Consider the following 27,819-nt stretch of genomic DNA (forward strand, 5'->3'; position numbering starts at 1 on the left):
TGGGGAACTAGCCCCTTCCCCTGGGGGAAACTGAGGCCCAGCAAGTGGCGGAGCTGGGAGAGATCCCAGGTGTCCTGATTGTATCGTTCTGGTCACGAGACCACGTGCTCTGGCTTCCTCGCTGCCTCCCCCACTTCTAACACCAACTGGAGTCGCATCCCAGTGCTGAGCCTGGCCCCGGCGACAGGCCAGCTCATGGCTGCCTTGTGACATCAGAAAGCCCAGCTGGCTAAGCAGCAGGGCCTGGGCTAAAATGGCCAGATTAGTTTTACACGGGAGCTTGAGGGCTGCAGGCCAGGCCAGCACCTTGGGGGGGCCCCCCCCAGAAAGGGAGTGAAGAGGGGATCGGTCTGTGCCCTGGAAGATGGGACTCTGCCAGGCCCGGCTTCCTAAAACTGCCAAGCCTCTGAAACCTGAACTGCAGGGTAAATGGCAAGCTGGCTCTGGGGGCATGGCGGGGGTGGGGCTTTCTGAGCTTTCAGGGGATATCAAAATGTATGAATGGGTGAGTCTCTCCTGCTGGTTTGAGCCCAGGGAGCCAGTACTCTCGGTTCCATTCCCAGCTCCGGGAGGGGAGTGGGGTCTAGTGGTCAGAGCTGCGAGAAGGCTGGGAAATAGCCTTTATGGGAAGGGACAAATCCACCCAAGCAATGGAGAGGCTGGGCCATGAGGGAGGATTTAATTTGCTGTCTTGTTACCGTATGACTCTTCCGGGAACTCCTGCTTCCGCCAGCAGGTCAACAGAAGGGTGGTTGGCTCCAGGTGGAAAACAGTGCCTATTTCCTAGCAGCACTTTAGCTTGGCTGGGATTTAGGGGGAAGACGCTGGTCCAGGGTGTACCCTGATCTCGCTGCAGTAGGCGTGCTGCTGGATGTTGGCTTGGAGGGAGCATGGGGTGTGAAACCCACCAGCCCGGCTTCGCCATCTGGAATCCAGCTCCCATGGGTGATGGTCAAAACTCATTCCCTGCTTGGCGCAGAAAGTCAGAGGGAGGAGAAGGGATTCTTCCTGGTCCCAGAGAACAACCGATCCCATCAAAATCACAGCCTGGACCAACCTCCTCTGGGGGATGGAGGCCCAGCTCTCTTGTCCCACCATGGTAGGGATGGATGCATGTGGAGTGGCAGCGTGTGTGTCCATCTGTGCCAGGGAAGGGGGTGTGCACGTGGCAGCGAGTGCCAGCAGTGCGGCGTGTCCGCATAAGGGAGAGCGAGTCGGTCTCAGTTCTGGAGATAAATGCAGAACGCCGGGCCCCGGAGTTACCAGCCCACACCTCTTACAGCACGAAATTCCTCCGGAGAAAGAACAACACTCAGTCGCGTCCGCCTGCACTGGAGCGATTGGGCTGGGCTGGGTTTTTTCAGGGCTCTCTACGCAGGTTTAAGCCGATCTGCTACCACAAGGTCAGGCCCGGCTCTTCCACCAATTTATCCCAGCTAGAAATGAACAGAGCTCAGGTTCGCCCATCTGTGTTCTTATCTGGCCCTTTGTGGTATCTGAGGGGCATTACATAGCCCATAACTGCCCCAGCTGCTTGCTCATCGTAAAGAGTAGAGATGTCTCTAGAGGATGATTGCGATTTATGGGGTGGCCGGTTCACACCAAGGCCCCTTGGCTTTTATAAACAGTTCAGCAGGCACTTTAACCCTGGCTGGCTCCGAGGCCTTGCTCACAGGGGCAGGTCCTAGCAAGGTGGCTGCTTTGTAACAGCTGGCAGTGACTGAAAGGCCTTGGCCCAAATTCTGCTTCTGGTTCTACAATTGCCACTTCCTGGGCACTGACACCAGAGGGGCTCGGGCTGCGACTCCCATCAGCCAGCACGGTGACTCTAGTTCCTAATGGACACAGCCCAGAATCCACCAGCTAATGGGCCCCTTTTGGGGGTGGGGGGTGGGCCACTGACAGTGAGCTTCCCACAAGAGGGATCTCTCCAGGGCAGGACTGAGGCACATTGGTGTTAAGCGTGGGATACTTGCCGAGGGGGTCGAGGGCTGTCAACCCCCCCACTAAATTAACGAGGGTTTTCAGGAGCTGATGTCTACTGCATGGTTGAGATGGGGGAGTTGCCACACTGGACCGGACCAGGGGTCCATCTAACTCAGCACCCAGTGCCAGGCACTCCTGGTCCCTTCCCCTTAGCTTATTTTCCCCATCGAGCTACAGCAATTTTTGTGCCTATTTCATGCTCGCAACCAAGCCGCTCTGGTCTGGGATCTCATCAAACTGAGCAGCATCAGGCCTGTCCAATGCGCCTTGGGAGATCCTTGTCTCACCCCTTCTCCCTGCCCCATCTCTGTCTCTCGCCACAGAGAAGCTGAAGTCGCAAGTCATCATCTTCGTGATAGGAGGCCCGGGCTCTGGCAAAGGGACACAGTGTGAGAGGCTGGCTGCCAAGTACCAGTTCCAGCACCTGGGCCTGGGGAGCCTCCTGCGGGCGGAAGCCAGCCAGCCCACGCGCCAGGGGCGACAAATCAAGGACATCATGATGAAAGGAGCGCTCGTGCCTTCAGTGAGGCTCCCCCATCCCACTTCCCTCGCGGATTGCAGCAGCCCCAGCTTCCCTGGGGGAGTGATCCCCCCGAGTCAGCTCAGTGCCTGGCACTTCCTAAGGGCCCCAAGAAATGTTCCAAGGCTGCAAAAGAGCCACCCTCTGCAAGCACCAGCCTGCCAGCTCTGCCACTGCCCTGGCTCCCCCTCTGCTGCTCCCTGCCCTGCTCATCCCTCTCCCACCCCCTTTACCAGTCTGGATCCAGCCCCACCGCCCCACGAGCTGGCCCAAGGGAGAGGCCAGGAGCTGTGTGGAGGTCTGGGGTCCCTCCAGTGCCTTAGTCTTGTGGGCAAAGGGACGTGGGGCACTTGCTCACGCAACCAGGGGTGGCTCCCGACAAAGCCTTTCTTCCCCAGCGCTGAGGGGGCTTCTGTCTCCCTAGGGCTTCATCCTCGACCTGCTGAACGACAATCTGCTGCAGAGAGAGGAGGCGAAGGGCTTCCTGGTCAATGGCTTCCCCCGGGAGCTCAAGCAGGCCAAGGACTTCGAGCGTGTAGTAAGCACCGCAGGGGAGGAAGGACCAGCAGGCCCCTGGCCAGGGTGGGGGGTAGGTGCTGTGCTGACACCCAGGAGGTAGAGGAGGGAGGCAGCGTGAGGCATTCAGAGGGGCTGAGCACATGCTGGAGCCGCAGCCGCTCTTCCCCCTTCCCGAACTCAGACCCAGCAGGGCTCAGTCATGGCCCGGCTCCCCCTGCTCCAGGGCGTCTGCCCCCACCCCATCCTCTCGCCTTGCGCAGGAACGGCCTGGTGCCCATTTCTCAGCTGGCCCTGGGGCTGCTGCACCCCACCCCTTGGTGGCTGGCCAGGGAGCAGTCTGCCAGGGTGGTGCTGCGCCCCTGAGCGGGGGTTTACCATGCTGCAGGTGGGGCGTCCTCCCAACATCGTGATCGTCTTGGACTGCTCGACAGAGACCATGATCCAGCGGCTGCTGCTGCGGGGCCAGACCGGCCACCGGGCCGACGACCACGAGGCCTGTATCCGCCAGCGGCTGGAGACTCACTACTCGCTGTGCGAGCCCGTCATCAGCTACTACCAGCAGCAGAACCTGCTCAGAAATGTAGGGGGGCATCACAAGAGGCCTCCTGGGCATTAACCCCTCCCCTTTCCTTCTGCCCCCACAGCCCAGTGGAGCCCGTTGCAGGCTGCCCGGGTGGGCCCTCCTGGGTTAGCAGGATCGTGGGTACCGCTCACCAGGCGCATGGAAACATCATCCAGGGGCTGAGCCAGTGGGCAGGCCCCTTGGGCCCGAGAGGGGAGGAGGAACTCGGTGCAGCTGGAGCCCCCCTGCCCGCAGCACTGGGGGTGGGAGAGGATGGGCCTGGGCTGCACAAAAGCTCAGTGGTTTTGAGCAGGGCCTAGGGCTGCATTCCCCCCCCCCCCAAGCACAGGGACACCCAAGGGTTTCCCAGGGGGTGGGTACTAATGCCAGGCGCTCAGCGAGGCCCAGCGGGAGGGAACTAGAGCCAGGTGCCTGCAGGGCCCATGGCAGGTGCGGCTCCAGCCCAGCTGCTCTGTTGTGTCCTGCAGATTCTAGGCGAGGAGCCGGAAGACGCCATCTACACAAAGTGCTGCTTCGTCATCGACAGCCTCGTTTAGGCCACGGGCCTGCTGCTGCCCTGCCTGGGGCCACCCCGTAGCTGGTGCTGTGTTCAAATAAAGGCTCAGCTTCTGGCCCTGGTCCTACGCTTGCCCTACGCAGAGACGGCCCTCAGCGCCTGCCCCGCCATATGGGGTTATGAGTGCTGGCTGGTGGCCCAGAGCTGACACCACATGCTTAAGTGGATGGTCCAGGGCCCTTTCCCAGGCCGGGCCCTTCGCCTCCCCCCTCAGAGGCAGCGTCACGCTGCTGGAGCTAGTTATACCAGCAGCCAAGGTACCTCAGAGCGAGCGAGGCAGTGGCCCAGGTGCACAGAAACGGCCAGCAGGCATCCAGGGGCTTATGGACATGGAAAGTATTTGACACATGCAGGGGAGCCAGGCAAGGTGGGTGCAGCCTAGGGCAAAGAGCAAACGCCCAGGTCCCAGCAGAGGGGAGAAGGCCACAGCTCCACCACACTGGCTGCTTTGAGTTAGGCAGATATCGCAGGGCGAAATTCCCTGCTCTGCCTTCTGGAGCAGCCAATTAGCTCACCAGCCTCCTGGCCTAACCCCTAACTCCCTACTCACCAGGGCAGTAGCTGCAGGAACCTTTTGCAGCACCCCCCTGAACCAGACCTATGCAATTCCAAATCAGCCCCCCCTTCGGGGAGCAGGACTGCATGAAAGGAGAATGGCTGTGACAAGACAGCCAGGCTGGAGCATGGGGAGGGTTCTTCTGAGGGGACAAGTAGCAGCCAAGACAAAACCACATCCATCAAAACACTGAGTTTACCACCAAAAGTCCTTTTGTTTTTTCAATACATGAGTTCAAGCTCAGCTACACGTGAGTGAAGAGAGCTCCAGCTGGGCACCAGCTTTTCTACAGAGGTCAGCCCCACACCCGTCATCTGAAAGTGAGCTTTGTGCCAAGCTCTGCCCTCAGCTGCCCGGGCAGCTCAGGGCAGAACAGCAGGCTAGCACAGGAAGCGGTTCCAGGGAAGGCTTCCCCCTGCATCACCTCAAGCCAGGGACTGTCCAGCAGGTGGACAGGAAAGAACCTTTCCAAAGGTGCTTTCTGATAGCCAGCACTCGCTGTATGGGAGAAGCGTCTTACCCGCACCCTCCAGAGCAAGTTGGGGGAAGTACCAGGTCCCCCACATCTGCTTGGACAACCTCCTGCCCCAGCTGGAGAGTCCAAGCCGAGGGAGGCTCATCTGTCCATAAGCAGAAGAGAGTTCAGTGCTTAGGGCATCAGCCTAGGACTGGGGAAACCAGGTGTAAGGTCTGACCCCAGAGGAATCTGGGCAAGTCACAGTCTGGGCCTCCAGTTCTTCATCTGTCCAGTGGGGATCAGAGCTCTGCCCTGCCGTCCAGGGGGGTGCAGGGACAAACATGGATGAGTAGGCGGCATTCAGGTACTACAGAGATAGAGCCAGCTAAGGCCTTACAGCGGGAATGGATCTGCCTAGGTATCAGTAGTGAAATTACAGTCCCTTGGGATTGCTCAGCAAAAGACCGAAGGTGTTGAATGGGCCGAGCACAGCTCCACTTGCTCCTCAACTGTCAAGAGAAGCAATTCCTTACCCCACATGGGTAACCTCAGCTCACCAGGCTGGATATGCCGCTGAGGGGCAGTGGCATAAAGCCCCTCCTACCAAGCAGCATCCGGGGGCATACCGTGTGGCCAGTTGCTCGGTTCGGAAATAGTGCAGCAGAGTTGGTTTCAAAACAAAAAGAGCGTTTTATTTAACAAAGCACAATTGCCCGCTCAAACTATAAAAAAACCACAGGAGCTCTTAGTTCATCAGGTTTTACAACAGCAGCTATAGCATGAGAACAATCCGCTTCAAACCCCTATGGACAGACAGACAGACGCCACCCAGCAGACACAGGGAGGTTTTGTTATCATTTATTTGTGAAGTTAAAAACAAGCGGTAAAAAGTAAAAACTGAGCGTACAATTGTTTGTTTCAGTCTCCTCTTGAACAGACGAAATACATGACAGACCAGTCCCAGTTGTGGGAAAATGGGAGGGGGAAAGGGGTTGTTTTATCTGAAACACCGACACCTTATTCGAGGAATGTTCCAACTCTAACTAAAAAGCAGAGTGATTTTTTTTTCTCCTTGTAAAGTTTTTTATTTTTTTTTTTAAAAACAAAACGAAAAGAAAAAACATGTTACCCTGAAATCGACGTGTGTTTCAGGAGGGCTGAGTTCTTGCAGCAGTTTTAGTTCACTATCTTCTACAGCTGGCTCAACATGAAGGATTCAGATATTTTTATTTTTATTTTATTTTATTTTAAAGGACTTGAAGGAGGAGCAGCCGAGGTTCCGCTAAGAAACTCAGCAATCAGACCCAGCTCCCTTCCCCAACAGCAGCCATCTCTTTCCAAAAACAAAAAGGGTTTCACAGGTGGGAAGTTCACATTCAATTCACTGAGCCTGCAAGGATCGGGGAGAGAGACAGGAGTCAGTTACCCCTGACAGACACCGCTACGGACGGAAGAGTCCGAAAGCAACACAGGGCCGCCCTCTGCTGCAACAGCACTGGCAATGCGCTACCAAGTTGGAGTGGAGCGAAAACTGGCCTCGGCTCCCAACTCCCCTGCACACTAGGAAATCCCACCACTGAAGCAGGGTGTTTGAAAAGGAAATTGGCAGGTCAAGTCTGGAAGAGAATCTAGGTTTCAGAAGCAGCAGCTTTGGTCAGTCCTGAAGATCAGATGAAAGTCTTGGCCTGGGGAAAGCATTTCTAAAGGGGGCTGCCTGAAATTCGGCATATTTAGGCAGCTAAGTAAGTGGCACGGAGCCCCTAGCAAGACCAAGTGAAGTCACCAGGTGCTGCTGGAAAAAAGTCACTTAGTCGGGTGCCTAAATGTAGCTGAAACCCGATTTTTAGGCTTCTGTTTCTGAAAAACGTGGCCCTAGAATGTAACCACTAAGCCTGGCCCAATGCAGGGTCGACAGCTCGAGAGCTGCAGCAGGACAGGCTAGAGGCTGGAGCGAATCTAGTTCCCTGGGTCAGCGAACAGCACCTTTCAGGTCAGCGCTGCCGAGCGTGCTCTCACCTTAGGGAGGAGAAGCTGGTCAGAAACGTAGGAATCTGCACCCAGGTTCTCTTTGAACGAGTTTCCCTGGTTTGAAGCTCGCTATACTCCAACAGCTCTACAGATCGATCCCCCTAAACTACCAGGGCTAACAAAGTGATCCCCCACATCCCCCAATGGATAAGACAACCCCTAACCCTATGAAAAAGTCCTAGCCCCTGAAAATGGACCTATGAGCCAGAGCTAAGAGCCCAGGGGAAACTGGAGAATCTTTTACCAGTTCTGTCCATTTCCCTGAGCTCCCATCTCCTCCGACCACCCCCCAGGTGTCTATGCGTCAACGTAAATCCACATTAACAGCGTGGGTCTGTGTTGCCACCTAGTGGCGGATCCATAGAAGAGGTTTACGAGTCTGCTACTGCCTCCAGCTAATGGACTGGGTCCTTTAGCTCAAGCAGTAGAAGCTCAGGCTTGTAGGTCGAGGTGTCCTGGGTTGAATCCCCGTCGACGACCGATGTGGGAGCCGGTGCACGAGCACAAAGATGCCGCTCAGGAAGCGCTTCCTGTGGGACCGAGGGTCTCACCCAGGCAGGAGGAGCTACAGCTGGGGGTTGAAGGCAGGCAGCGGGGCACATGGCCGATCACTCACCTGCTGTCCCTGCTGTGTGGGTGGCGGCACTGGGCCCCCAGCCCCTGGTGTCTGTCCGTAGTAGGCAGCCTGCTGTCTGTAGTACTCTGCCCAGGCTGCGCTGTAGTCTGGCTGAGGTCCCGGTGGTGCCCCTGGTCCTCCACCAGTAGCCACTTGAGCTGCTACGATGGGGCAGGGGAGAGAAGAGTGGGGTGAGTCAGTGACTCCAGGGGCATTGGACTCCCTCCCCCAGGGCTCCCACCCCCCAATATGTCTCCAATGGTCAGCAGACAGGAGCTGGACTTTCCTTACTGATTCTCACACACACACACACACGCTCCACGCCTCGCTCACCTTGTTTCTTATAATATTCCTCCCAGGCTTTCGTGTAGTCCTGCTGTGGGGGTGCCCCGGGCTGCTGGGGCTGCTGGCCTGTGGGCAGAGACACATGCATCAGGGACCCTGGACAGGTGGGTGAGGGAATGAGCAGCTGGGGAGGGAGGAGGAGCCTGGCAGTATTACTGCCTCCTTTGCCCAGTGGGTTTGAGACCAACACGAACTGGCTTTGCCAAGTGGCATTTCTGGTTGGGGCGAAGACTGCGGATGTTCACATGGATTCTGCGGGGCACACGGCTCACTTGCTGGGTCTGCCCCACGGGCCTACATCTTCCGAACTAGACAAGCTGCTGAACCCCTTTCTCCGTCTGACCCTCAGTGACTTTCCCTCTCAGAACAGGTCTGACTGCTCAGAGCTGGGGAAATCAGCCCATGGCCTGTCACTAGAACCACCGCCTGCCCACATATGTGGCCAGGCCAGTCTGCTTCAGCCCTGAGCAAGAGGTACCTGCCTCTGGAGTTCAGTCCTCAGGACCCTCAATGCTCAGCCTTTGCACTAGGGCCAGTTAGTGTCAGCCCTGAGGTCACAAGGAGCTGGACCAAGACCCTCGGTTCACTGCTGCCATCCAGCACAGCGCTCTTCGCCTGGGGCTGTATCTGCATTGGCTCTAGATAGCCACACACACTCCCCCCCCACTAGGGGCAGACTGAGTCCCCCGGGCCGCCCAGGGCATTACCTAGTTTTTTATAATACTCCTCCCACGCTTTAGTGTAGTCGGACTGCCCGGCCGGGGGTGGCTGCGGCGGCTCTCCCTGAACCGGGGGCGCTGTGGGAGCTGGTGGCTGCCCGGGCACGGGGCCAGGTGGCTGCTGGTAGTAGTGCGAGTAGTACGCTGCCCAGGCTGCATTGGGGTCTGCTGCCGCTGCTGCTTTGCCTGGAAAGGAGACACATGAGAACAGACACCGGCTCCTGCCCCGCCCACCGGCTCCTGCCCCGCCCACCGGCTCCTGCCCCGCCCACCGGCTCCGCCAGGGGCAGCTCTAGGTACTTACTTGGGTCATGAGGAGCCGGAGGCTGCCACTGCGGGTAGGTGTTCCCCCAGCCTTGGGGTGGGTATGGGTGGGGGGGAGGAGCCCCAGGGCTGAAAGAGGAGAGCAAGAGACACTGATGAGGAGGGGCAATAGGAGGCACTGCAGAGGGAGGGGCAGAACCCGGCTGGGACATGCTGACTGGGAGGGTAGGCCTGCCCCTGCACATCTCCCCAGAGCATGGTTCTCGGATCCCTGCTGCAGCACCAGTGGGGACAGGCAGCCCACCAGAGCCAAGTGGGTGTTAGCTGGTCCCTTTGACGGACAGAGGCTTTATTGTGCTCCCTTCGGTTTGTGTTTGTACAGGGCCTGGCACTATGGGCTCCAGGGTAGTGACCGGGCTCCTTGGTGCCACCCCAGTATAAAGTACCAACTGCACAGCTCTCGAGCACTCAGGGTGGATGGGAAGAGGCCAGCTGACTGAAGATCTGGTGGGGTTAACCCACCTATTTTACAGGCTACTTCTTAGCATCCACCTCCACCAAAGGGCAAGCTCAAGACTAATCTTCCCTGGTGCAGAGTAACTCCCTGCAGCCCTGCTTCTGGTCCATCAAGATCCAGAACCGGGTCTCTGCAGTCTTATCCATTCTCCCATCTTCCCCGAGGAGGGGAGGATTTGGCCAGGAGCTTCTCCAGCAGAACTTAAGGCTGTTTTTTTTCTTGCTCCTAGACTGGAAGGATGGTCCAAAGTTTGGGCACTAGACATTATAGGGGATTCCCTAGACACTAGGGGAGCAGCCCCTGCCTCCAAAATCAGGCCACCAGATGCCCCTGGATTCATTGCTCATTCCACCCCCTTAAAGACAGACCCAGCTTCATCCACAAACACCTTTTTGCAGCATGTCATGCACTCCCTCCCCTGCCCCCAAAAAAGGCAGGAGATTCCAATACTCACTGAGGAGGAGCTCCTGGTGGCCCTGGATTGAAAGGTCCTGGGTTGAAAGGGCCCATTGGGCCAGCAGGGCCCGGGGGCCCTCCAGGCCCAGGCCCAGGTCCAACTGGGCAGAGGGGGCCCTGGAGAGAGGAAATAATCCGTAAGTGCTGAGAGCCATGATGCCCCGGGTCAGCCTCCAGTGCTCTGCTGCCCCCTCGCTGTGGGGGTAGGTGGAAGCTGGGGGCACTCCCCGCACCCACCTCGATCTTCTCCTCGATGAGCTGCTTGGCGTGGTCGATCTGCTGCGGGGAGCCTCGGATGATGAACAGTTTGAAGTTGGGGTCTCCGTTGGGAGGCAGCTGCCGGGAGATCTCGACGAATGCCCCCGTCTGCTGGTTTATGGCTTTGACGTTCTCCCCGCCTGGAAGAGAGGGTGGAGCTGTGAGTTCTGGCTCTGCTGGAGCCGTGGTGGGGGAGACGCTAGGAACCGCTGTATGAAGAGCCGATGGCAAAGGGCACTCACCTCTGCCAATGACCAGCCCACACTTGTGAGTAGGGATAGAGAAGGTCATTTCTCCTCCAGGAGGCCCCCAGTTACCCTGCCCTCGGCCACGACCTCTGCCTCCGGGGGGCATTCCTGGGCCAGGGGGACCCGGCGGGCCACTCTGCAAGACAACAGCAGAAACAGCTTCAGGGATGGGTCACTGGCAGCCAGCTGCAGTGCGGAACATCTTGCCACCTCGTGCCGGCAGGGGGGAAAATCAGTCTTGGGATTCAGGTGCTTTGTGCTTTAAAAGCGACCTGCTGAGGGAGGAAAAGCGGGCGTGTGCCAGGTCACAAGCCCCAGAGAGCACAAAGAGCAATCACTTAGGGGCAGGCTGCGAACATGTACTGAAAGCCAAGACCACCTCACTCCCTCTCCCTTCCAGGTCAGGTATTCTCAGTCGGCCTCTCACATACACACTCTGTAAGGTTCTTGCTGATACCTTTTTTTTTTTTTTACACTCTTAGAGAGTCAGTTTAGAGGGTGGTCATGAAAATCTGACCTCTAGGTAGGGGCCACTATCCGGGAAGGGTTGAGAAATGCCCCGTCAGAAAGTATTTTTCTGTGTTATTTAGGTTCTAAAATTCAGGTCCAGTCTACTGGGAGGCTGGGAACAGAGCTAGTGTTAATGACGACACAAGAACAAAAGCTACTTGTTAAGAGGGCCTGATTTTTAGGAGTGGGCTAACCATTTCTGTACAGCTTTTTCTATCATTTGCCCTGGTACCGTTAAAGCGGCACCACCCCCTACTGTGGGCAGTCCTCCAGATACTGCTATTCCCTTATGGGAAAGGGACCAAGCCATACTGGAATAAGGCACAGATAAGAGGAGACAGTGTGGTCTAGTGGAGAGCGTACTGGCCAGGGACTCGGGAGTTCTGGATTCTCTTCCCAGCTCTGCCCTGCTGGGTGACCTTGGGCAAGTCCTCCTTGTGCCTCACTTTTCCTATCTGTATAATGGGGATAATATTGACCTCCTTTGTGATCTACTGATAAGAACTAAAGATTATCCTAACAGCATCCACCTTATGGGCTGCACTGGGGTAATTATTTCAGTAAGAAATAATCACACCTGAAATAGTTAAAATCAGTAAAAAGCCTGCAGAGCAGGCCGTGGCCCCCCTCTACACTTACAATTTAGATCAACCTAGCTATGCTGCTGAGTGCTGTAGCTATGCAGACCTAACCCTCAGCACAGGAGCAGCTAGGTCAACAGAAAATTCTTCATTTGACCCAGCTCCTGCCTCTCGGAGGTGGATTACCTATAGCGACAGAAACCTTTCCACTGTAGGAAGCGTCCACACTAAGATACTTCAGCTGTGACACTGTAGCTCCTCTAGTGTGGACATGCCCTGAGTCACCACTTAAATGTTTGTTAACACCTAATTAACATTTTGATTAAAAAGAAACCCTAATTTGCAACACTCAGCTTTTCAATTAAGGTGTTAAGAGCTTGCAACAAACAGAGCTTCTATCTCCCACTGGTCTGCCAAAGCCAGGGAAGATCAGTCCTGATTTTTTTTTTTTTAAACTTAAAAATAAGTAGGAAGAAATCTGACTTTTCAGGTCCCCTTATACATCATGCAGCAGAAAAGAAGTGGTACAGGTTCTATTTTTAGGACTCCTTTGTTGGTTAAAGAAACATCTGGACAGCCAGACTGGATCAGACCTGAGGCCAGTTTAGCCCAGTATCCCAGCAGATGCCATCCCTGAGGTTTTGGAAGAAGGTGTAAGAACCCTGCAGCAGCAGGGTAACCTGTTCCATGGTAGGTATCATTCTGATCTACCAGGTCGCTCTGAGACTCAGTCTTCCTGACTCTCTATTCGCCAGCTAATAAGGATGCATTTTCTGCTAAGGAACATGCACTGGGCGGGGAGTTGGCCCCTCCTAGGGCAGTATGCTGGAGCGGGGCACCCCAGTGTTACCTACCCGAAGGCTCTGCAGGAGGTCATTTATAATCCGGGCAGCATGCTCGCACCTGTCTGGGGGCCCCATAATATGGGCGATCTTCTCAGGACCCGTCCCATCATCTGAAACAAGCACAGGAGCCAGCTCAACAAGCGAGGTACCCATTGCCATGCCCGACTACTCAAGACAAGCGCCAGGCCCCAGAACACTTCGCATTAGCAGCGGACAAGGTTTACCGTTGTGTTTGCAGCAGTAAAGGAAGTAGTAGCGTTCCCTTGTACCTATCCTCAGCCGTGGCACTTGGACCATGGTGAAGAGGGCTGTATAGATGGGGTACAAGTACCAGGCGCCAACCGCCTGGCTTAAGTCTATCTGGACAGCGTAGACTATGCTAAAATGCGCTTCCTCTGCCTTACACGCTTGCACGGTACCCGTTTTGTTAACACAGGATCAGCAGGTGGAAGAGCAGGTCACACATCCAATCAGCCTGAAGAAGCAGATTGCTACAGTGGTACATTTAAGCTATGTGGGGAAATTAACCTCTTGGAAGCTGGAGTGAAATCTGCCCTATGCTTAAATGTTCTCTCCATTAAAGACTGCCCAGAGCACAGAACTTCCCATCCAGGGCCAACCACTGGTTCCCCAGGCCAGGTTATCCACCTCTGGAAGTGGCGGATACCTGCTGCTTCAGAAGGAGGCCACCATCCCATCCCACTTTGCATAATGCACTGGGCTATTTGCACTCATGTACGGGGAAGACTATTCCTTCCTGATCCCTTAACCCACGAGGCATGAGATTGGATAGGCAATTCTTGGGATTTTTTCCAAGGAAAACAATCTGTCTTATTGGTTTTCAGGAAAAATACCCTCCCCCAACCCCCAAAAAAGTTCGTGTGGTGCGGCTATGAATGAGGAACTTTGAAGTGATCGTTGAATGATGCGAGTTACAATATCGACACCCCAGGGAACGTGTGTGCAGAAGAGCCCAGGCTGAGTCTCTGGTCGAGGAGAATCTTGATGCTTAGCCATGCAGGGGATGGGTTTGGAGGGATTCTCTGGTGAAGGGGAAGAGGAGAGCTATTTAGGCTTCTGACCTTGCTTGAACTGTATCCGAACTCCAGCATCATTTTGTATTTTCTTAATCATCTCTCCGCTACGGCCAATAACCACACCGACAGAATGCCTGGGCACAGGGACCTGAGGAAGGGTCAAGAGCAAAATTAACTGGAGAACAGGAAACACGGCTAAGACCTAGGAAGTAATTTCCTAGGACACTAGGCCTAAGGTGTTTTTTTTGGTGACTGCTGCCCCCTACTGTCAGACTACATAACATTCTCCTTTGACAGAACCAGCAGCAGGCAGACTGTTCAGCAAGGAAAGATTGTGCCCCAAATTAATGCGCTAAATCGGTCTTACATCTATTCCTCCACCAATCCTGGAACCGTATTCATTTCGGTCACCAAAGCCTCCCTGGTCACGTTCTCGCAGGATGTCCATCACCATCTCACATGCTTGCTGCAAACAAGAAACAGCAACATGAGCCCAGGGAACCAGTGACTCCCATGCTGCAGGCCTGGCTCCCAGAGTAAGCAGGACTGAGGCTTGCATGGACCACCGGGCACCCAGCCAAGAATTCCTTCTTTAAATACATGGGGACCATTAGCTAGGTTAAGTGACTTTAATCCCAGGGGCCCCACACACAAAGGATCCCAGTGGTCCAGGAAAACCACAGTAAAAAGTCACAACTGCTACCAAGTGGCTGGGAACAATGCAGCTCAAGGGAAGATCCAAGAGTGACACGCACATCCCCAGCCATGTTTGACAGTTCAGGCATACACAGCTCTGTTCTCAGTCTCCTGGCCAAGGCTGGGCAGTTCCCAAATTTGCCCCAGTGGCAGGTACGATAAGGCCACTGTAGTAGAGCGCCTGGTTCACACTTGTCCAGCACTTTCATAAAGGATCTCAGTGATCTATATACAGCAGAACATCCGCTGCAGCTGTGTGTCAGGTATATTCAAACCTCCTTTTACGGAGGTACAAGCAGACAGAGGTCAAACTGCCCAAGGATACACAGTGTTTGTACAACCACTAGCAGATACAACCACTAGCTGCTTAATTTAATCATTTCAATAAATGTTTATACCTGTACCGTGCCCACCATCTGAAGAGCTCAGAAGTTTACATCAAATTCACTTCCACACCCTATTTAAGTGCAATTTTGGGGAAATAGGGAACAGAAACAACATGTCCACGTTCTCGCAAGATGTCCAGCACCATCTCACATGCTTGTCCAGGGTGTCACAGCAAGTGAGAGGCAGAGCTAGGACTAGAAGCCAAGTCTCCAGACTCCTAGCCTGGTGCTTTAACCACAAACCCATCCTTCCTCTCAGGTGGACCCTATTCACTTCCTGTCCTAAACAAGGTTGTGCTGTTGGACTGAGTGGTTTCACAAGGGGAGGCGTGTACGTGAAGCAATTCTGAATGTGTAAAGTGTTCTGGAGAGATCAAAGTGACTCACTAGGACAGCGATCCCCAAAACGGTGCCCACGGGCACCATGGAGCCCGCCAGGGCATTTTTGCGCAGTCGCAGGACACCCTGCCGCTGAAAGGCTGCTGAGAAGCGTTGCTGTTTCTCGGCGGCGATGATTCTTCCCACTGCTGCTTCTCGGCGGCAGCATTGCGGTGGCTGGGTGTCCGGCGCCCGCCACAGTCTTCTGTGAATAGCAATATGCTATTCCCACAAGAAAGGTTGGGGACCACTGCACTAGAACATTTATTAGGTTTGAGCCAAAGTAGTTAGCTTCAGAATGGCCCTAAGGCAGGTAACCACTGACCAGGAAAGCAGCGGTTCTCAACCAGGGGTACATGTATCCTGTGGCATACATCAACTCATCTAGAGATTTGCCTTGTTTTACAACAGGCGACACAAAAAGCACTAGCCCAGTCAGTACAAATGAACATTTCATCCAGACAATGACTTGTGTATACTGCTCTATAGACTATCCACTGAAATGAAAGTACAATATTTATATTCCAATTGATTTCATAATTATATAGTACCATGAGAAAGTAACCAATTTTTCAATAATAGCAGGCTGTGACACTTGCCATTTTTGTCTGGTTTTGTAAGCAAGTGGTTAAGTAAGGTGAAACTTGGGGTACACAAGACAAATCAGCCTCCTGAAAGGGGTACAATAGTCAAAGGTTGAGAGCCACTGCAATAAAGGGACCACGTAACGGGAACCACTTTATACCATCCACAACAAGCCCTCCCCACAGGCAAATAGGACAACAGTACAGTCAGTCAACCTCCTGCCCTCGCTCTCCACACAGACAGCTACATACACAAACACTCTCACTAGGGCAAGTCAGCCTGACCTACCTGGACTTTGTAGGGGTCTCCAATTATCCGAAGGGGCTTGTCTACATTGGTGTTTTGGGAACCGTCTTGAATTAAAATCATTTTCACTCCAGCTCGCTCCTGCATTGGGATGGAAGGAGACTGGAAGTCAGCCAGAGGTTGGGCAAGCCTGGAGAGTTCCAGCCATCAAGGCTCTATAGCATAAACCTGCCATAGCCTACGCTGACTGGAGCTCTGATAGGGGGAAGTAGAAGGGACCAGACTTCCCCACTAACCAACATCAGGACCTTCACCATGGTCTCAAGAGAGACTCACCCAAGAATTCAGCTTGTGTCGTGAACCATAGTTCCAATACAGACACAGCAGTTGGCAGTAGAAACCAGCCCTGGAACCATCACTGCCAAGGGCACAAGTGCCTACCTGTAGATTTTGGGATCTCCAGGGTTTTAGGTTTCCATTGAGTTACACTCCTAGCCTTTCCAGTGATGAAGCTTTCTGAACATGTGCCGACTTAGGCAGGATTCCCTGCGCCCTGGCTGATGCCCGGGTGACTCAGTGTCCCTCTGTTCCTGCTGCACTTTTCCAGAGATGCCAGGGAGGCAGCTAAGCAAAACTGCCTTGGGGCTTATCTAGACTAGGGAAGTCTGCACAGGGTTGCTCCAGTGCAAAGTGGGGCTTGCACAAGTGACTTATCCTGGTAAGTTAGATGGGTGCCAACCCCAGCTTATATTGCTGGAGCGACACCAACATAACCCCTGTTGCATAGACAGGGCCTTAGGGGCATTATATGGACTTTGCCGAGCCCCCTGAGGAAAAGACGGCCATGCACCCCACCTGAGCTAACAGGGCACAGCTGGACACACCACATTAGCAAGTGACCCAGAATTTCAGAAGGAATCAGAGTGGCCCCAGGGCACAAGCCTTTCACTGCTCAAGATGAAGAGGCCACCAAAGGCACCATGCTAGAGCGGGCTGAGCCGCAAGGCAGGTAGAGCTAATGAGACAGGAAAGAGGAGGAAATTGCTAAGTGAGGGGAAAAGGGGCAGCTCTGGTGCACTGCCTCCTGCTCTAACCACAGGCAGTTCTCAGTCCACCTGCCCCACAGGCTGGGTGGCTCCCAGCCCTTACCTGTAACTGTTTAATGGTCTCTCCCCCTTTGCCGATCACCAACCCTGCCTTCCCAGCCGGGATCATGATTTCCTGCACTGTGCCGTTCTGCCCGTTGGCATTGTCATGGAACTGGCCAGGCGGCCCTCCACGACCCCGCGACACGATATCATCCAGCATCATTTTCGCCTTCCTGTAAGGGGAAAGAAAACCAGCAATGGTGGTGAGCAGTGGGGGGAGGGGGAGAGCGGGGGAGGGAACTGACACCCAGCCATCATTTCATACACCCCAGACTAATGCCACAATACACAGGACAGGCCCTTGGCACCGCAGTGGCCCATCCAGCCCCCTTCCAGGATGACCCTCTCTCCGGGAGCTCCCATCCCACCATGCCAAGTCTCAAGATTTGGACAGCCCAGATAACCCGCACAGCGTGTTTCTGTCTACCCCTGCATGTTCCAGAGGGGGGGGGTTCTTCAGTCAAGGACAGTGAGGCCTTGCCAAGAAGGCAGGCCCAGTTGCCACGCTGCCCAGGGCTGACATTTGCTACACGCTAACCCCATGATTACAAACCAAAGTGGACATTGCTGTTCTGTCATCAAGAGCCCTGAGCAGTAAGGTCAGGAGATTCCTACTGCTGCACCTATACCTGGGCATTTTGGTTCTACAACCTATAGCCAAACCCTTTCACAACCGCCCAGCTCAAGACAAGAGGCTACGATCCCTTCTGACGACGGGGCAGGAGACCCTATGCTTGCAAATCACCCACACAGAATTCCGCTATTTGGAAAGGGGAGGGGAAGGGTTATGAATTTTCTTCAGGGTCTCTCTTCCCACTAACTTCATACAGCTCTTGTCCTCCCTGAAGACTGCGTAAGTTCCCAAGAAGAAAACCACCAAACAGCAGCAGAACCTCCAGGACAGCACAGCAGAAAGCAGGTGACAGGGAGAACCTTTGGCAGTGGTTTGATAGTGAGGGAGGAGAGGCAGCAAACACAAAGCAAGTTCTGAAGATTTGAGCTTAAAGTTCAGCAACAAGTCCCTGCCTGACAGACAGCCGATTACAATATGTACCAGGACCCATGGCTGAATAAAGGATGTACTCACTGGACAGATTCTGGGGATCCAGTCAGAGAGACACTCCGCTCTGGTAATCCGCCACTGTCTGTAGGAGAAGACCATGTTAAATGACATGCTCCTAGGGCATTTTGCCTGGAGGTTCCCACGGGAACCTCTACAGATGTGCTTATGCTTTCTCTCCCTACAAACTAAGGCAGAATAGCACTATGAAGGAGCTGGAATAACAGCAGAGATCTGAAGGGGGAAATGCGCTGTGGTGGCTGAGTTCACACTGTGCCATGTGGCTCGAAATTCCATTATACTTGCTGGTGCTGATGGCCTTTGCCATTTTATATCAATGACCCCTGGTATTTATAAGGCATCACTACAGTAGCTAGGCACTACTCTATAGATGAGTGAACTCACTGCGTCCCAGGAAAGACATGGCCAGAGCTGTCTAACACACTATTAAGCCACACTCCCGGGGAACACATTAGAATATTTCTGGGGAATACTCGATGCCAGGGGCATTCTTTGATTCAGAGATTTAAGGCCAGAAAGGACCACTATGATCATTTAGTCTGACCTGCATGATGTGGGCTGCAAAGAACTCCACCCAGGAATTGCCACAGAGCCCAACAATATACTAGAGACAGAGGACTGAGAATCGACCACATCCATTGCTTAAAGGGGTAATTATGTTCACTGCTATAAATTTACACCTCAAATGAAGGGACCCAGGAAGACAAGTCTAGCTGGGCATTGATGAGAACTCTGCAGAGTTCTTGCACCGTGAAGGATTCCCAAGAAGCACCAGTCCATACCTGGTGATATCTGTACTTTGCAGCCCGAGTCTTGCTGGATTTTGTTGATCTGTTCACCACCTCTGCCTATAACTGGAAAAAAAAAGGAAAGGAGAAGAACTGCTAAGGAATGCTGGCTTACTATAGGGAAAGAAAATGTCACTAGCAGACAGGTCTCAAAGCAAAATGCTTCACATGATTCAGTTATAGACTATTAATCTGCAACCACTTTAAAAAGAAAACAATCCAATATCCATCTATCTCCATGCAGAAGATAGAAGCCTACTGGAGGAATAGTAAAAATAATGTTCAAATATAATGTAGTGGGAGAGTCCCTCCCCCCCACACTGCAGGTTCTAGGATGATCTTCGCTCTCACAGCTACTAACATTGGCACTTTTCAGCCATGAATCTCAAAGCACTCTACAAAGGCGAGTGGGTTTCATTATCCCCTTTCTAGAGAAGGGGAAACTGAAGCAGCAGCGAACAGAACCCAGGGCTTGAGTCCAGTGCCCCATGCGAGTCTATGGGCGTCAGAAGGGGGAAGAGAAGCAACAGATTCAAATATTAAATCTAGTTAAACAAGACTCTCAGAAGGGCCTTGTTCACCACAGGGCCTGGGCAGCCTAAAGGAATCAGTAGACTCTGAAGGAGAGTTTGGGGCACCCAAACTCAGCCAACTCCTCCTCTAGCCTCAAAAAGCTCAGAAAACCAAGCCAACTGAAACCGCATCTTGCAAACCAACTTTTTCCTGGGCTCAGATCTTGTATGCAATGGAGCCCAGTTTTCTCCTGCTTAGCATCACGCTGAAGCCAGTGTTACAGCCACCATTCCTTCTGGCAAAGGTCTAGATTGGACTCCCTTCAGAGCCAGTCACTGCTTCTCAGATCAGCGAGACAAGACTGAAAGTCCCCTCTTCCCTGGGAGAGGAACACTGAGCCCTTCACAACACTCCTGTGAATCCATGCCACTGCCCACAGACCACAATCTCAGTGCACAATGGAAGTGCCAACAACCACGGTGACAACACACCCGGCTAGGAAGTTCCCCTCAGTATCTAATCCCTACCATTTAAAGCAGGGAGTCCGAGCCCATGCATCCAATAAAACAAAATGCTTCACCCTGCATCTCTCCTGGCTGGCACAAGTGCCATACCAGAGTTGCCAGAGTGTTAGCATAAGACTCAAATGCTAGTCAGATCTCGGATAGCTGTGACCCAACAGTGAAGGGGATCAGAGCAAAGAGCCAAGAACAACTGAGTTTTTCTGCAAAAAGCTCAGCAACTGGCACTGAGAAGCCAGGAAGGTATTTGTGAGTAAAAGTAACAGTGAAAGCCTTTCACTAAAGCAACGGCAAGGCTGCTCCCTCCCTGTCTAATACTCACTGAGTCCCACCATGCCATCAGGTACTCTGTACTCTTCAGTCACTGTAGACCTGCAAAGGGAAACGGTCAGCGGCTTAAAGTGAGGAGTGGGAGGGTAACAAAATAGGAACCGATAGTCACCTGCATCAATCAGAAACAAAAGAAAAAGGACTTTCCTTCTCCTGGGAGGACAGACCGATTGGAAGGTGACAGAGCTATTGGCACCAGGCTAGGGGATGCGGGTGTGTCAGCGTTATGCATGGCAAACTAGCTACATGTCCTGGAGTCCACTGTATCAGCATTTGCACACAGTGCTCTGGTTTTTAGAGAAGCCAAAGCTATGAAACCTAAAGCAAAGGCTGCACAAGAGCTAGAAATACCACGCTGGTGGCCAAGAAGCACGTCCCTCACTACCAACACGGCACACTCATGCCAGGAGCGACCAGTCTCCCCAGTGGCATGTCACATGACTCCAAGTGCAAGCCTCACATCTGAGCAAAGCAGCTTGTTAAGTTTTGGGGCATCACAATGTTGCCCCTCCTGCAGACATCTGAAGTACAAGAGATGTGTCGCTAATCTGGTTCTGAATGTTCGGTTCAAACTCACAAGCCTCGTGACTTTGGGGTGGGGGAGAAGGGTGAAGGTGGAGTTTACCTGGGAGGAGGATGGATCGGTCCAAGCTGAGCTGACATTGCTGAAAAGGAAAACCATGAGAGGTTTTGGGTTATGAATTCACATACCAGAATGCAGAACAATGCCACAAAGCCAACAACAAGTCAGTCACTATCCAGGCAGACTATGGAAGATAAAAATCCCAGCAGGTTAAAAACAGGTTCCTGCACATTTCTAACCCAAATCTTCCCCCTTCCCTCATCTTTCACCCAATCCATTATTATTTTCTCAGCCTCAACATGAAATGCCCACTCCAGGTGAGCAACAGTTATCAGAGGGTTTTATATGTGGTTAACAGCACCTCCCCAGGCACCGGCTATAATCCCTTTTAATGTATGTTGTACTTACAATCACCTTGAGCAGCCAGTTTCTTGCTCTCTGGCTGGTCTGTTTAAAAGAGAAGGGAGTAGATTAGATGCAAGCCAACCTCTTTCCAGTACTTACAGGTGGCCTCCTTTCTCCACATGCTGACATGTGACATAGGAGACCAACTCTCGAAGTATGATGGTCTAGATGTGAGCTATGTACATCTTCATTAAGGAAACCATTAGAACATTTAAACAATGGAAACTTATCAAAATAAAAATTAATATTCTAAATCCAAGCGCCTATGACAACAACTAGCATTTATGTAGTACTTTCCATCCTGTGCTTAGACAATACCCAGGAATCTTTCACCCATGCTGAAAGGCCCTGGCACTTCTACAGGTGTTGGAATCAGAGATTGCAATGGATTGGGCAGAGAGGGTACTGAACTAGGAGTGCAGAGACATGGGGGGTTACTCCCAGCTCGGCCAGTGGCTGTGTGAGAGCTTGAGCAAGTCATTTCTCAGCTGTGTATGTCAGCTGTGCTAGTTGTACAATAGGGATATACTGAAAAGCTCCCCCCCAGCTACAGATGAAAAGCACTAGGTAAGTGATAAGTATCACCAAGGCCCAGCACTCATCACATAATGGTGCTGTTCAAATATAGACAACGAACACCCTGCAGTACCTCCGTCTTCCAGTTGCCTCTTCTGACCCCCAAACCCAAAGTCTGGAGTGTTGTTGTTCACCGTGGTAGCTGCATCACCCCCAATTTTAGCCGCTATCTGAAAAGAAAGCAGTTGGCATTGTACAGTTACTACCAAAGGGAAAATCCTTCCAGAAATTAGCAACAATGGGGAAAGTAAAAGCAACTAGATTAGCAAAAACAAAATTCTCAAGCCCTAGGACCTTCAGTCCATTAAATATACCACACAATAACTGCAATGCCATTTAAAAAGTCCTAGGCTAGGCTACACAGTTCAGATGACATTAAACAACCACGCTTAAGCTAAGCAAGGGCTAGCATGTTATTACAGCACTAAAAAAATATACTCTAACTTAGGTCTATATAAAGAGTTAATGACATCGTACTTGCATGTAGCAAACACTATTAAAGCTGAAAAATTGCAGCTACTTAATAACGCATGTGCTTAAACTTCCTGAAAAACACTTTCTGGGGCTGAAAGATTTGTACTTTATTTCAGCCAAAATGCGACTTAGGCAAAAAACCTTACTTAAAAACGCATTATAAATGTCCCTTCCTATGTTTGTTCACTGATGTAACTCAAAAGCGGCAGTACCTTCGATCTTTATACCTACCAGACATAACTCTCAGCCAAGAGACCTGTACCACATTAACTCCAAATAATTTGAGAGCGTGGAAGCAGAATGTGCAGCAGCAAATTTCACTAGCTAAGAGTCCACTTTTGAACGCCAGTTGAGAGACTGTGTCCCATTCCTACCTCTCAGGTAGAATGTGGGGTCACAACAGTGTTTCTTGTACGTAGACCTGTTAGCTCACGCTCATTTCAAATTCTCACACTCCAGCTAGCTCTCTGGAAGCATCAGTATACACTCGTGTCTCTTAGGTGTGCGCATGCATTAATTTTGTATTGACATGAGTGTACACAACTCAGACAGATTTCCCTCTTTCATTAAACTTAGGAAATTAAATGCAAAAAAATTGTTAATACAACATTAAGGTTGCAAATTTTAATTAAGAAGTCAAGCATTGCAATAGTTAGTGTTTTTATGAGAATCTGAATTTGTGCACACAGGACAAATGTGTAACTTGAGTATATTCATTAATAATTGGAACCTACAAATATTCATTATTTCAATTACTGATTAGATTAATGTGTACAGTTAAGATCCAATAGGATAGAAGTAAGACTATCAGATAATATTTTGTATTTCCCATTTAAATTCACAACCTTAACACTGCATTAACATCGGTTTTCAACTGATTTTTAGAAGTAGCTCCCTTGTTTATTTACCTGCTGCAACTCAAGTTTAGGATTCTGCTCAACAGGAGCTGACACCACCACAGGCACCTGAAGACAGTAGAGGACATGGTGATGTGCTCAGCTGTTGCAGGACAGAGAAAATCCCGTGCTTGGGTATTGGCAGATAAGTCATTTTTATAGTGTTCATAAAAGGTGCAAGACTGACAGCACTGAAGGTCAAAGTTCTCTACCTAGCCAAATCAAGTACAGCTAGGCAGTCCAACAGCAAGGCAAGATTCCCTACAATGCCCGCAGCAATGCATGTCATCCACTACGACTAGTAATTATTGTTAAGTGCTGACAGTGAGCTTGCTGCTGTACAGTTCACAAAAGGCTATCCCTGCCCGGAAGAACTGCAATTCTCAAGTGACCTGGAGGGACTCCTCTTTGGGGCAGAGGACAGCTCAGTTTCCATGGCCCATTCAATCCTTTGCCCCTTTGGTGAGGAAGCCAATTGAACTCTGGTGATGTGTGTTGTGGAGACCTGTTCACTGAGAAGCGGACTGAAGCCTAGTCATTACCAGAAAAGGTTTGCTGGGATAGCTGTAAGATACCGATCCTGGCAAACAGAGCCCTGCAGTGGGACTGGAATCCTGTGGTTCCGCAGGACCTGTTGCCCTAATAGTGGGAACAGGTAAAATGTACTTTGTTGCAGATGCAATTGGGTGGGCAAACAAAATAAAATAAAAATACCCCAGACTGCAGTAATTTGTGGGAAAACTGTAAATGGCTAAAGATTTGTTTTATTCTTTTAATGATAAAAATGGTCTGAATTCTGTTTTTTCAGAGAGAAAAACTGATGGGATTGTTTTGAGGTTTTGGTTTTAGTGGCATGGGGGGAATCTGTTTCTCTTGTAGGATCTAGGTTTTTGTGGGTGGGAGCGGGATAAAATGCAATAAACAATGCAGGAGCGGATATTGCGGTGCAGGACTGGAGCAGGATTAAAAACAAAAACAAAACACAGTCCCACGCAGGGCTCTCCTTGCAAACTCTTCTAGTGGCAATGCAGATTAAGAGTGTTTGTGCTGGGACAGTTTACACAGTTCCCCAAAGGACAGACGCTATTCTGGAAAAGTATTTCTTTGCTGACATAACCGGGTTTACACTAGGCTTTTGTCCATATAAAAGTGTCATTAAAAATCACACCTTAAATTGACATTATTATTGACAAAAGTTAACTCCCCAGCCCAGCCACACCATTCAATGGTAAGCACTTTTGGTAGCTATCAAGCTGGACTGGATTCCAATCAGTGACACAGAAGTGAAAAGCTTTGTACACCCCATTATTAGGCCACTAAACCATCCCACCCATCCCTTCATTTTATTAAAAACAAACTTATCCCTGATTTAAGGTTGCATATTTGTTTCACTTTTGGGATCCTTTACTTTTTAACGAAGTGAGCTTTGCCCCTTGATCCCCTAAAAACAAAAAAATAATGTTCTCATTTTAAAAGTCAAATTTCAAGCGCCAGCCATGGGGCAGCTACAAAGCATTCAAGAGGTTAAAAATTTAGAAATACATTTCCCAAACTTAAGTTGTCAGTTTTATACTGAAGCATCCATCTGACATACAGATGCATTAATATTCCAAGATTTTAGCACTGCAGAAAAATTTACCTAAAAGTTGGGAAGAAAATTAGCATAAAACATCACCAAATCACCAGCATCTCAGTACTTCCTCGCAGTGAGAAGACTAGTGCAGAATTTCCCTGCATGTTAGCAGAGCCCACATTTCAGCGCTATGTCCAACCACCAGTGCCCACGAGTCATAGCAGGATACAGACATTTTCAATGTAGAGAAATTCCTTCTGCAAATGCAATTGTTCATCTGAATTGTGACTGACTTGTCAGTATTTACGCTGCTTCCTCTGTAGTCTGAGGAAATGAAGCCATGAGTTGCAGTGGCTTGCCTAGCTGATAAAGATGCTAATCTGCTCCACAATTTCAGTGGGAAGCATCACCCTCATCTCCCAAATGTTGGGTATCTATTTTTTGTAGACTGTGTGTTGGAGACAAGCTTGTTTGAGCAGTTGGGTTAGCAGCCCATGGCTCTGTGGTTTTATAGCATTCCGCTAGTCTTGCAAAATCAGAAAAATAAGGGACACCTGCAGAAGTTGGGATGCATGGGGACATCAAGCCCTACCGCCCATTAAGTTAGATAAACCACCAACCACCTGAGGAGAAGGTTAACACTGCCAACCTTCTTCTTTTGGGACAGTCATATTGCAACAAGAACGGAAAGAACCCCAGAATTAAGGAGGGCCATCCCAAACATGTCCCTATTTAATGTGGGACTAGGGATGAGGCCCCAATGGGTGCTGCAGGCAGAAATAGGGGAGGGCTGAGCAGACCTCTCTGCTGGCCATATGTGAGGGAACAGACCCAGGAGCCTGGCCAACCCCCTCTTCCACATGCATGATGCAAGAAGTGAGACCCAGGCTAAGAATAAGCTGAATATGGACCATTAAATCCTGAAGCTGAATGCAGATGAACAACTCTGACCTTCCCCCTTCCCAAACTGGTGATAGAAGGGAGTGTCCTACCCCCATGGGGGAACAGGAGTAGGCCACCTTGGGGGATCTCCTCACCTTCCTGCCCCCCTTCACTCAGCCTATCCTCTCCTCCAGCTCTCTCCAACCCTTTACCTCCCCTTCCACTCCTAAGAGCTCAGTCCCTCTGTTCCCAACACCTACCGCATACAATCCCTAATTCCTCTTCTCCCCACATCCCGCTCTCCATCCCATTACCCCCAGCCCTGTTACCAACCCACCCCGCCTCCCTCCTCCCACAGCCTATACCCATCCCCCACACTCCAGGCCCCTCCCCCAGGCCCCCTCTCCTCTGCTCCCAGCCCCCACAACCCATACCCCTTCCCTCCCATCCTATCTCCCCCACTCCCATAGCCCCTCCTCCGCCCCAGGCCCATTGTAGCCCCCCTCCCCCCATAACCTATGCCCCTTTCTACGCCCCTTCTAGCCCCCTCCCCTCTGCTCCCAGCCCCCATAACCCGTCCCTGTCCCCCCCCCGCAGCCCCCTGCTCCGAGCCCCCATAACCCGTCCCTGTCCCCCCCGCAGCCCTCTGTTCCCAGCCCCCATAACCCGTCCCTGCCCCCCCCCGTTCCCAGACCCCAGCCCCGCCCCCCCGCTCCCTCCCAGACCCGTCCCACCCCCCCCATTCTACCCCCCCTCCCCTCTGCTCGCAGCCCTCGCGGCCCATCCCCTTTCCTCCGCCCATCCCCTCTAACCCTCATGGCTCCGGCCCCCCCCTCGCGCCTCAGGCCCAGGCCCCCCCCGGCTCCCGGCCCGGCCCCGCCGCCCCCTCACCTGTCGGGCCCGCTGCACGGCGTCGGCGAAGGCGTCCTTGCGGATCCCCCCGGGCGGCCCCCCCGCTCCGCCCGGGCCGGGCCCCCCCGCGCCTCCCGCGCCCGCTCCTCCCGGGGGCGGCCCCCCAGCTCCGGCTCCGCCGGCTCCCCCACCGGGGGGCCCTCCGGAGGGCGGGGGCCCGGCCGGGCTATAGTCCGACATGGCGGCGGCTGAGGCCGGCGAGAGACGCTGAGGAGGCGGCGGCGGCGGCGAGGGCTCAACGCGGGAACCAGGCCGAGCTCTCCACACACCCCCGCAAAGCACGGTGGGATCGGGGGGCGGGGACTCCGCCGATATCCCCGCCCCCCGCGAGGCTCGAAGGCCAGTCACACACGCGGAGCGCTCTGAGTGACAACGACATGCAACCAATCCCGGTAAGGAAGGAGCCGGCTTACCTGACTGGCCTATTAAAGGGATAGGAGGCGGGTGTTAAAACTGAGTGTCAGAGGACTTATCCAATCGCACAGGCAAAGGTCCTTGAATTTGCTTTATTATTGGAGGACAAGTAGGTGAGTGCCTGTATTGATTGACACGGGATTAAGCCAGTCAGAGATGAAATGTTGCTCGCTTTTGGACTTCCATTGGAGAAGATTAAGGATGGGCTGATATTATAATTGATTGACATGTTTATGGACCAATCAAAGATGGCAAGGGCCCAGGACAGGCCTATCCGGCCCACCTATTGAACGATGAAAAGGCAGGAGCGAATTTAATTGACAGGTATTTGAGCCATTCATAGGGAAGGGATTCCACACGCTACTTCTTTATTGGAAGGTGCAATACATGGGCGGTTCTTATTAGTGAGTGACAGGTATGTAAACCAATCAGAAACGTAGAGTGCCCAAGAGCTCTTCTTATTGGTGCATGGATGGGTGGGTCTAATATTGATTGATAGGCAGCTAAGCCAATAAAAAGTAATATATCCCATCTACCTCCCTATTGGAGGATGAGCCAATACGACTTTGAAGGGAAAGAAGTGGATAGTGATTGAAGCTCTGGCCAGATTGACAGCTACATCGGCCAATCACATTGGAAGCGAGCCGGGCTTCACCAGTGTATATTGCCCAAGCGGGGTGACAGCTTAGAGAGCGCTTTACCCATAATCCTTTGGGCGCATGGTTTCTCTTGCGCATTTCCCACGTGGCCTCGCTCTCGCTGGTGTGCTCTGGGAGCGTTAGCCAGCCTCTGGCCTTTGCCTCAGTGCGGCCTTTCCGGCCTGTGACCTCT

The 27,819-nt window shown here is 52.3% G+C and overlaps 2 protein-coding genes across 4 annotated transcripts; one reads left to right on the forward strand and one right to left on the reverse strand.

Annotated features, from left to right (window-relative positions):
• Positions 1–5,011, forward strand: LOC141975167 (adenylate kinase isoenzyme 1-like). Its single transcript, XM_074935368.1, has 5 exons — positions 1–425; positions 2,310–2,509; positions 2,931–3,044; positions 3,411–3,605; positions 4,076–5,011. Exons 1-5 carry the CDS (start codon positions 365–367, stop codon positions 4,142–4,144), a joined length of 639 nt encoding a protein of 212 aa, XP_074791469.1. The 5' UTR covers positions 1–364; the 3' UTR covers positions 4,145–5,011.
• Positions 5,012–5,978: 967 nt separating this feature from the next.
• KHSRP (KH-type splicing regulatory protein) lies at positions 5,979–26,754 on the reverse strand. 3 transcript variants are annotated; one of them, XM_074935762.1, is made up of 20 exons: positions 26,554–26,754; positions 21,911–22,007; positions 21,265–21,303; positions 20,899–20,938; positions 20,266–20,315; positions 18,904–18,975; positions 18,128–18,185; positions 17,042–17,213; positions 15,935–16,033; positions 13,969–14,067; positions 13,647–13,749; positions 12,574–12,674; positions 10,623–10,764; positions 10,360–10,520; positions 10,121–10,239; positions 9,190–9,278; positions 8,874–9,071; positions 8,155–8,232; positions 7,822–7,982; positions 5,979–6,567 (listed from the first exon to the last, which is right to left on the reverse strand). In XM_074935762.1, exons 1-20 carry the CDS (start codon positions 26,752–26,754, stop codon positions 6,559–6,561), a joined length of 2,088 nt encoding a protein of 695 aa, XP_074791863.1. In that variant the 3' UTR covers positions 5,979–6,558. The 3 variants fall into 3 exon arrangements, with proteins under 3 accessions (XP_074791863.1, XP_074791861.1, XP_074791862.1); XM_074935760.1 differs by adding an exon at positions 23,220–23,276 and having other exon boundaries at positions 6,552–7,982; XM_074935761.1 differs by having other exon boundaries at positions 6,552–7,982.
• Between the last annotated feature and the right edge of the window lie 1,065 nt (positions 26,755–27,819).

Source organism: Natator depressus, chromosome 20 (genome assembly GCF_965152275.1).
Source record: "Natator depressus isolate rNatDep1 chromosome 20, rNatDep2.hap1, whole genome shotgun sequence".
Lineage (NCBI taxonomy): Eukaryota > Metazoa > Chordata > Testudines > Cheloniidae > Natator > Natator depressus.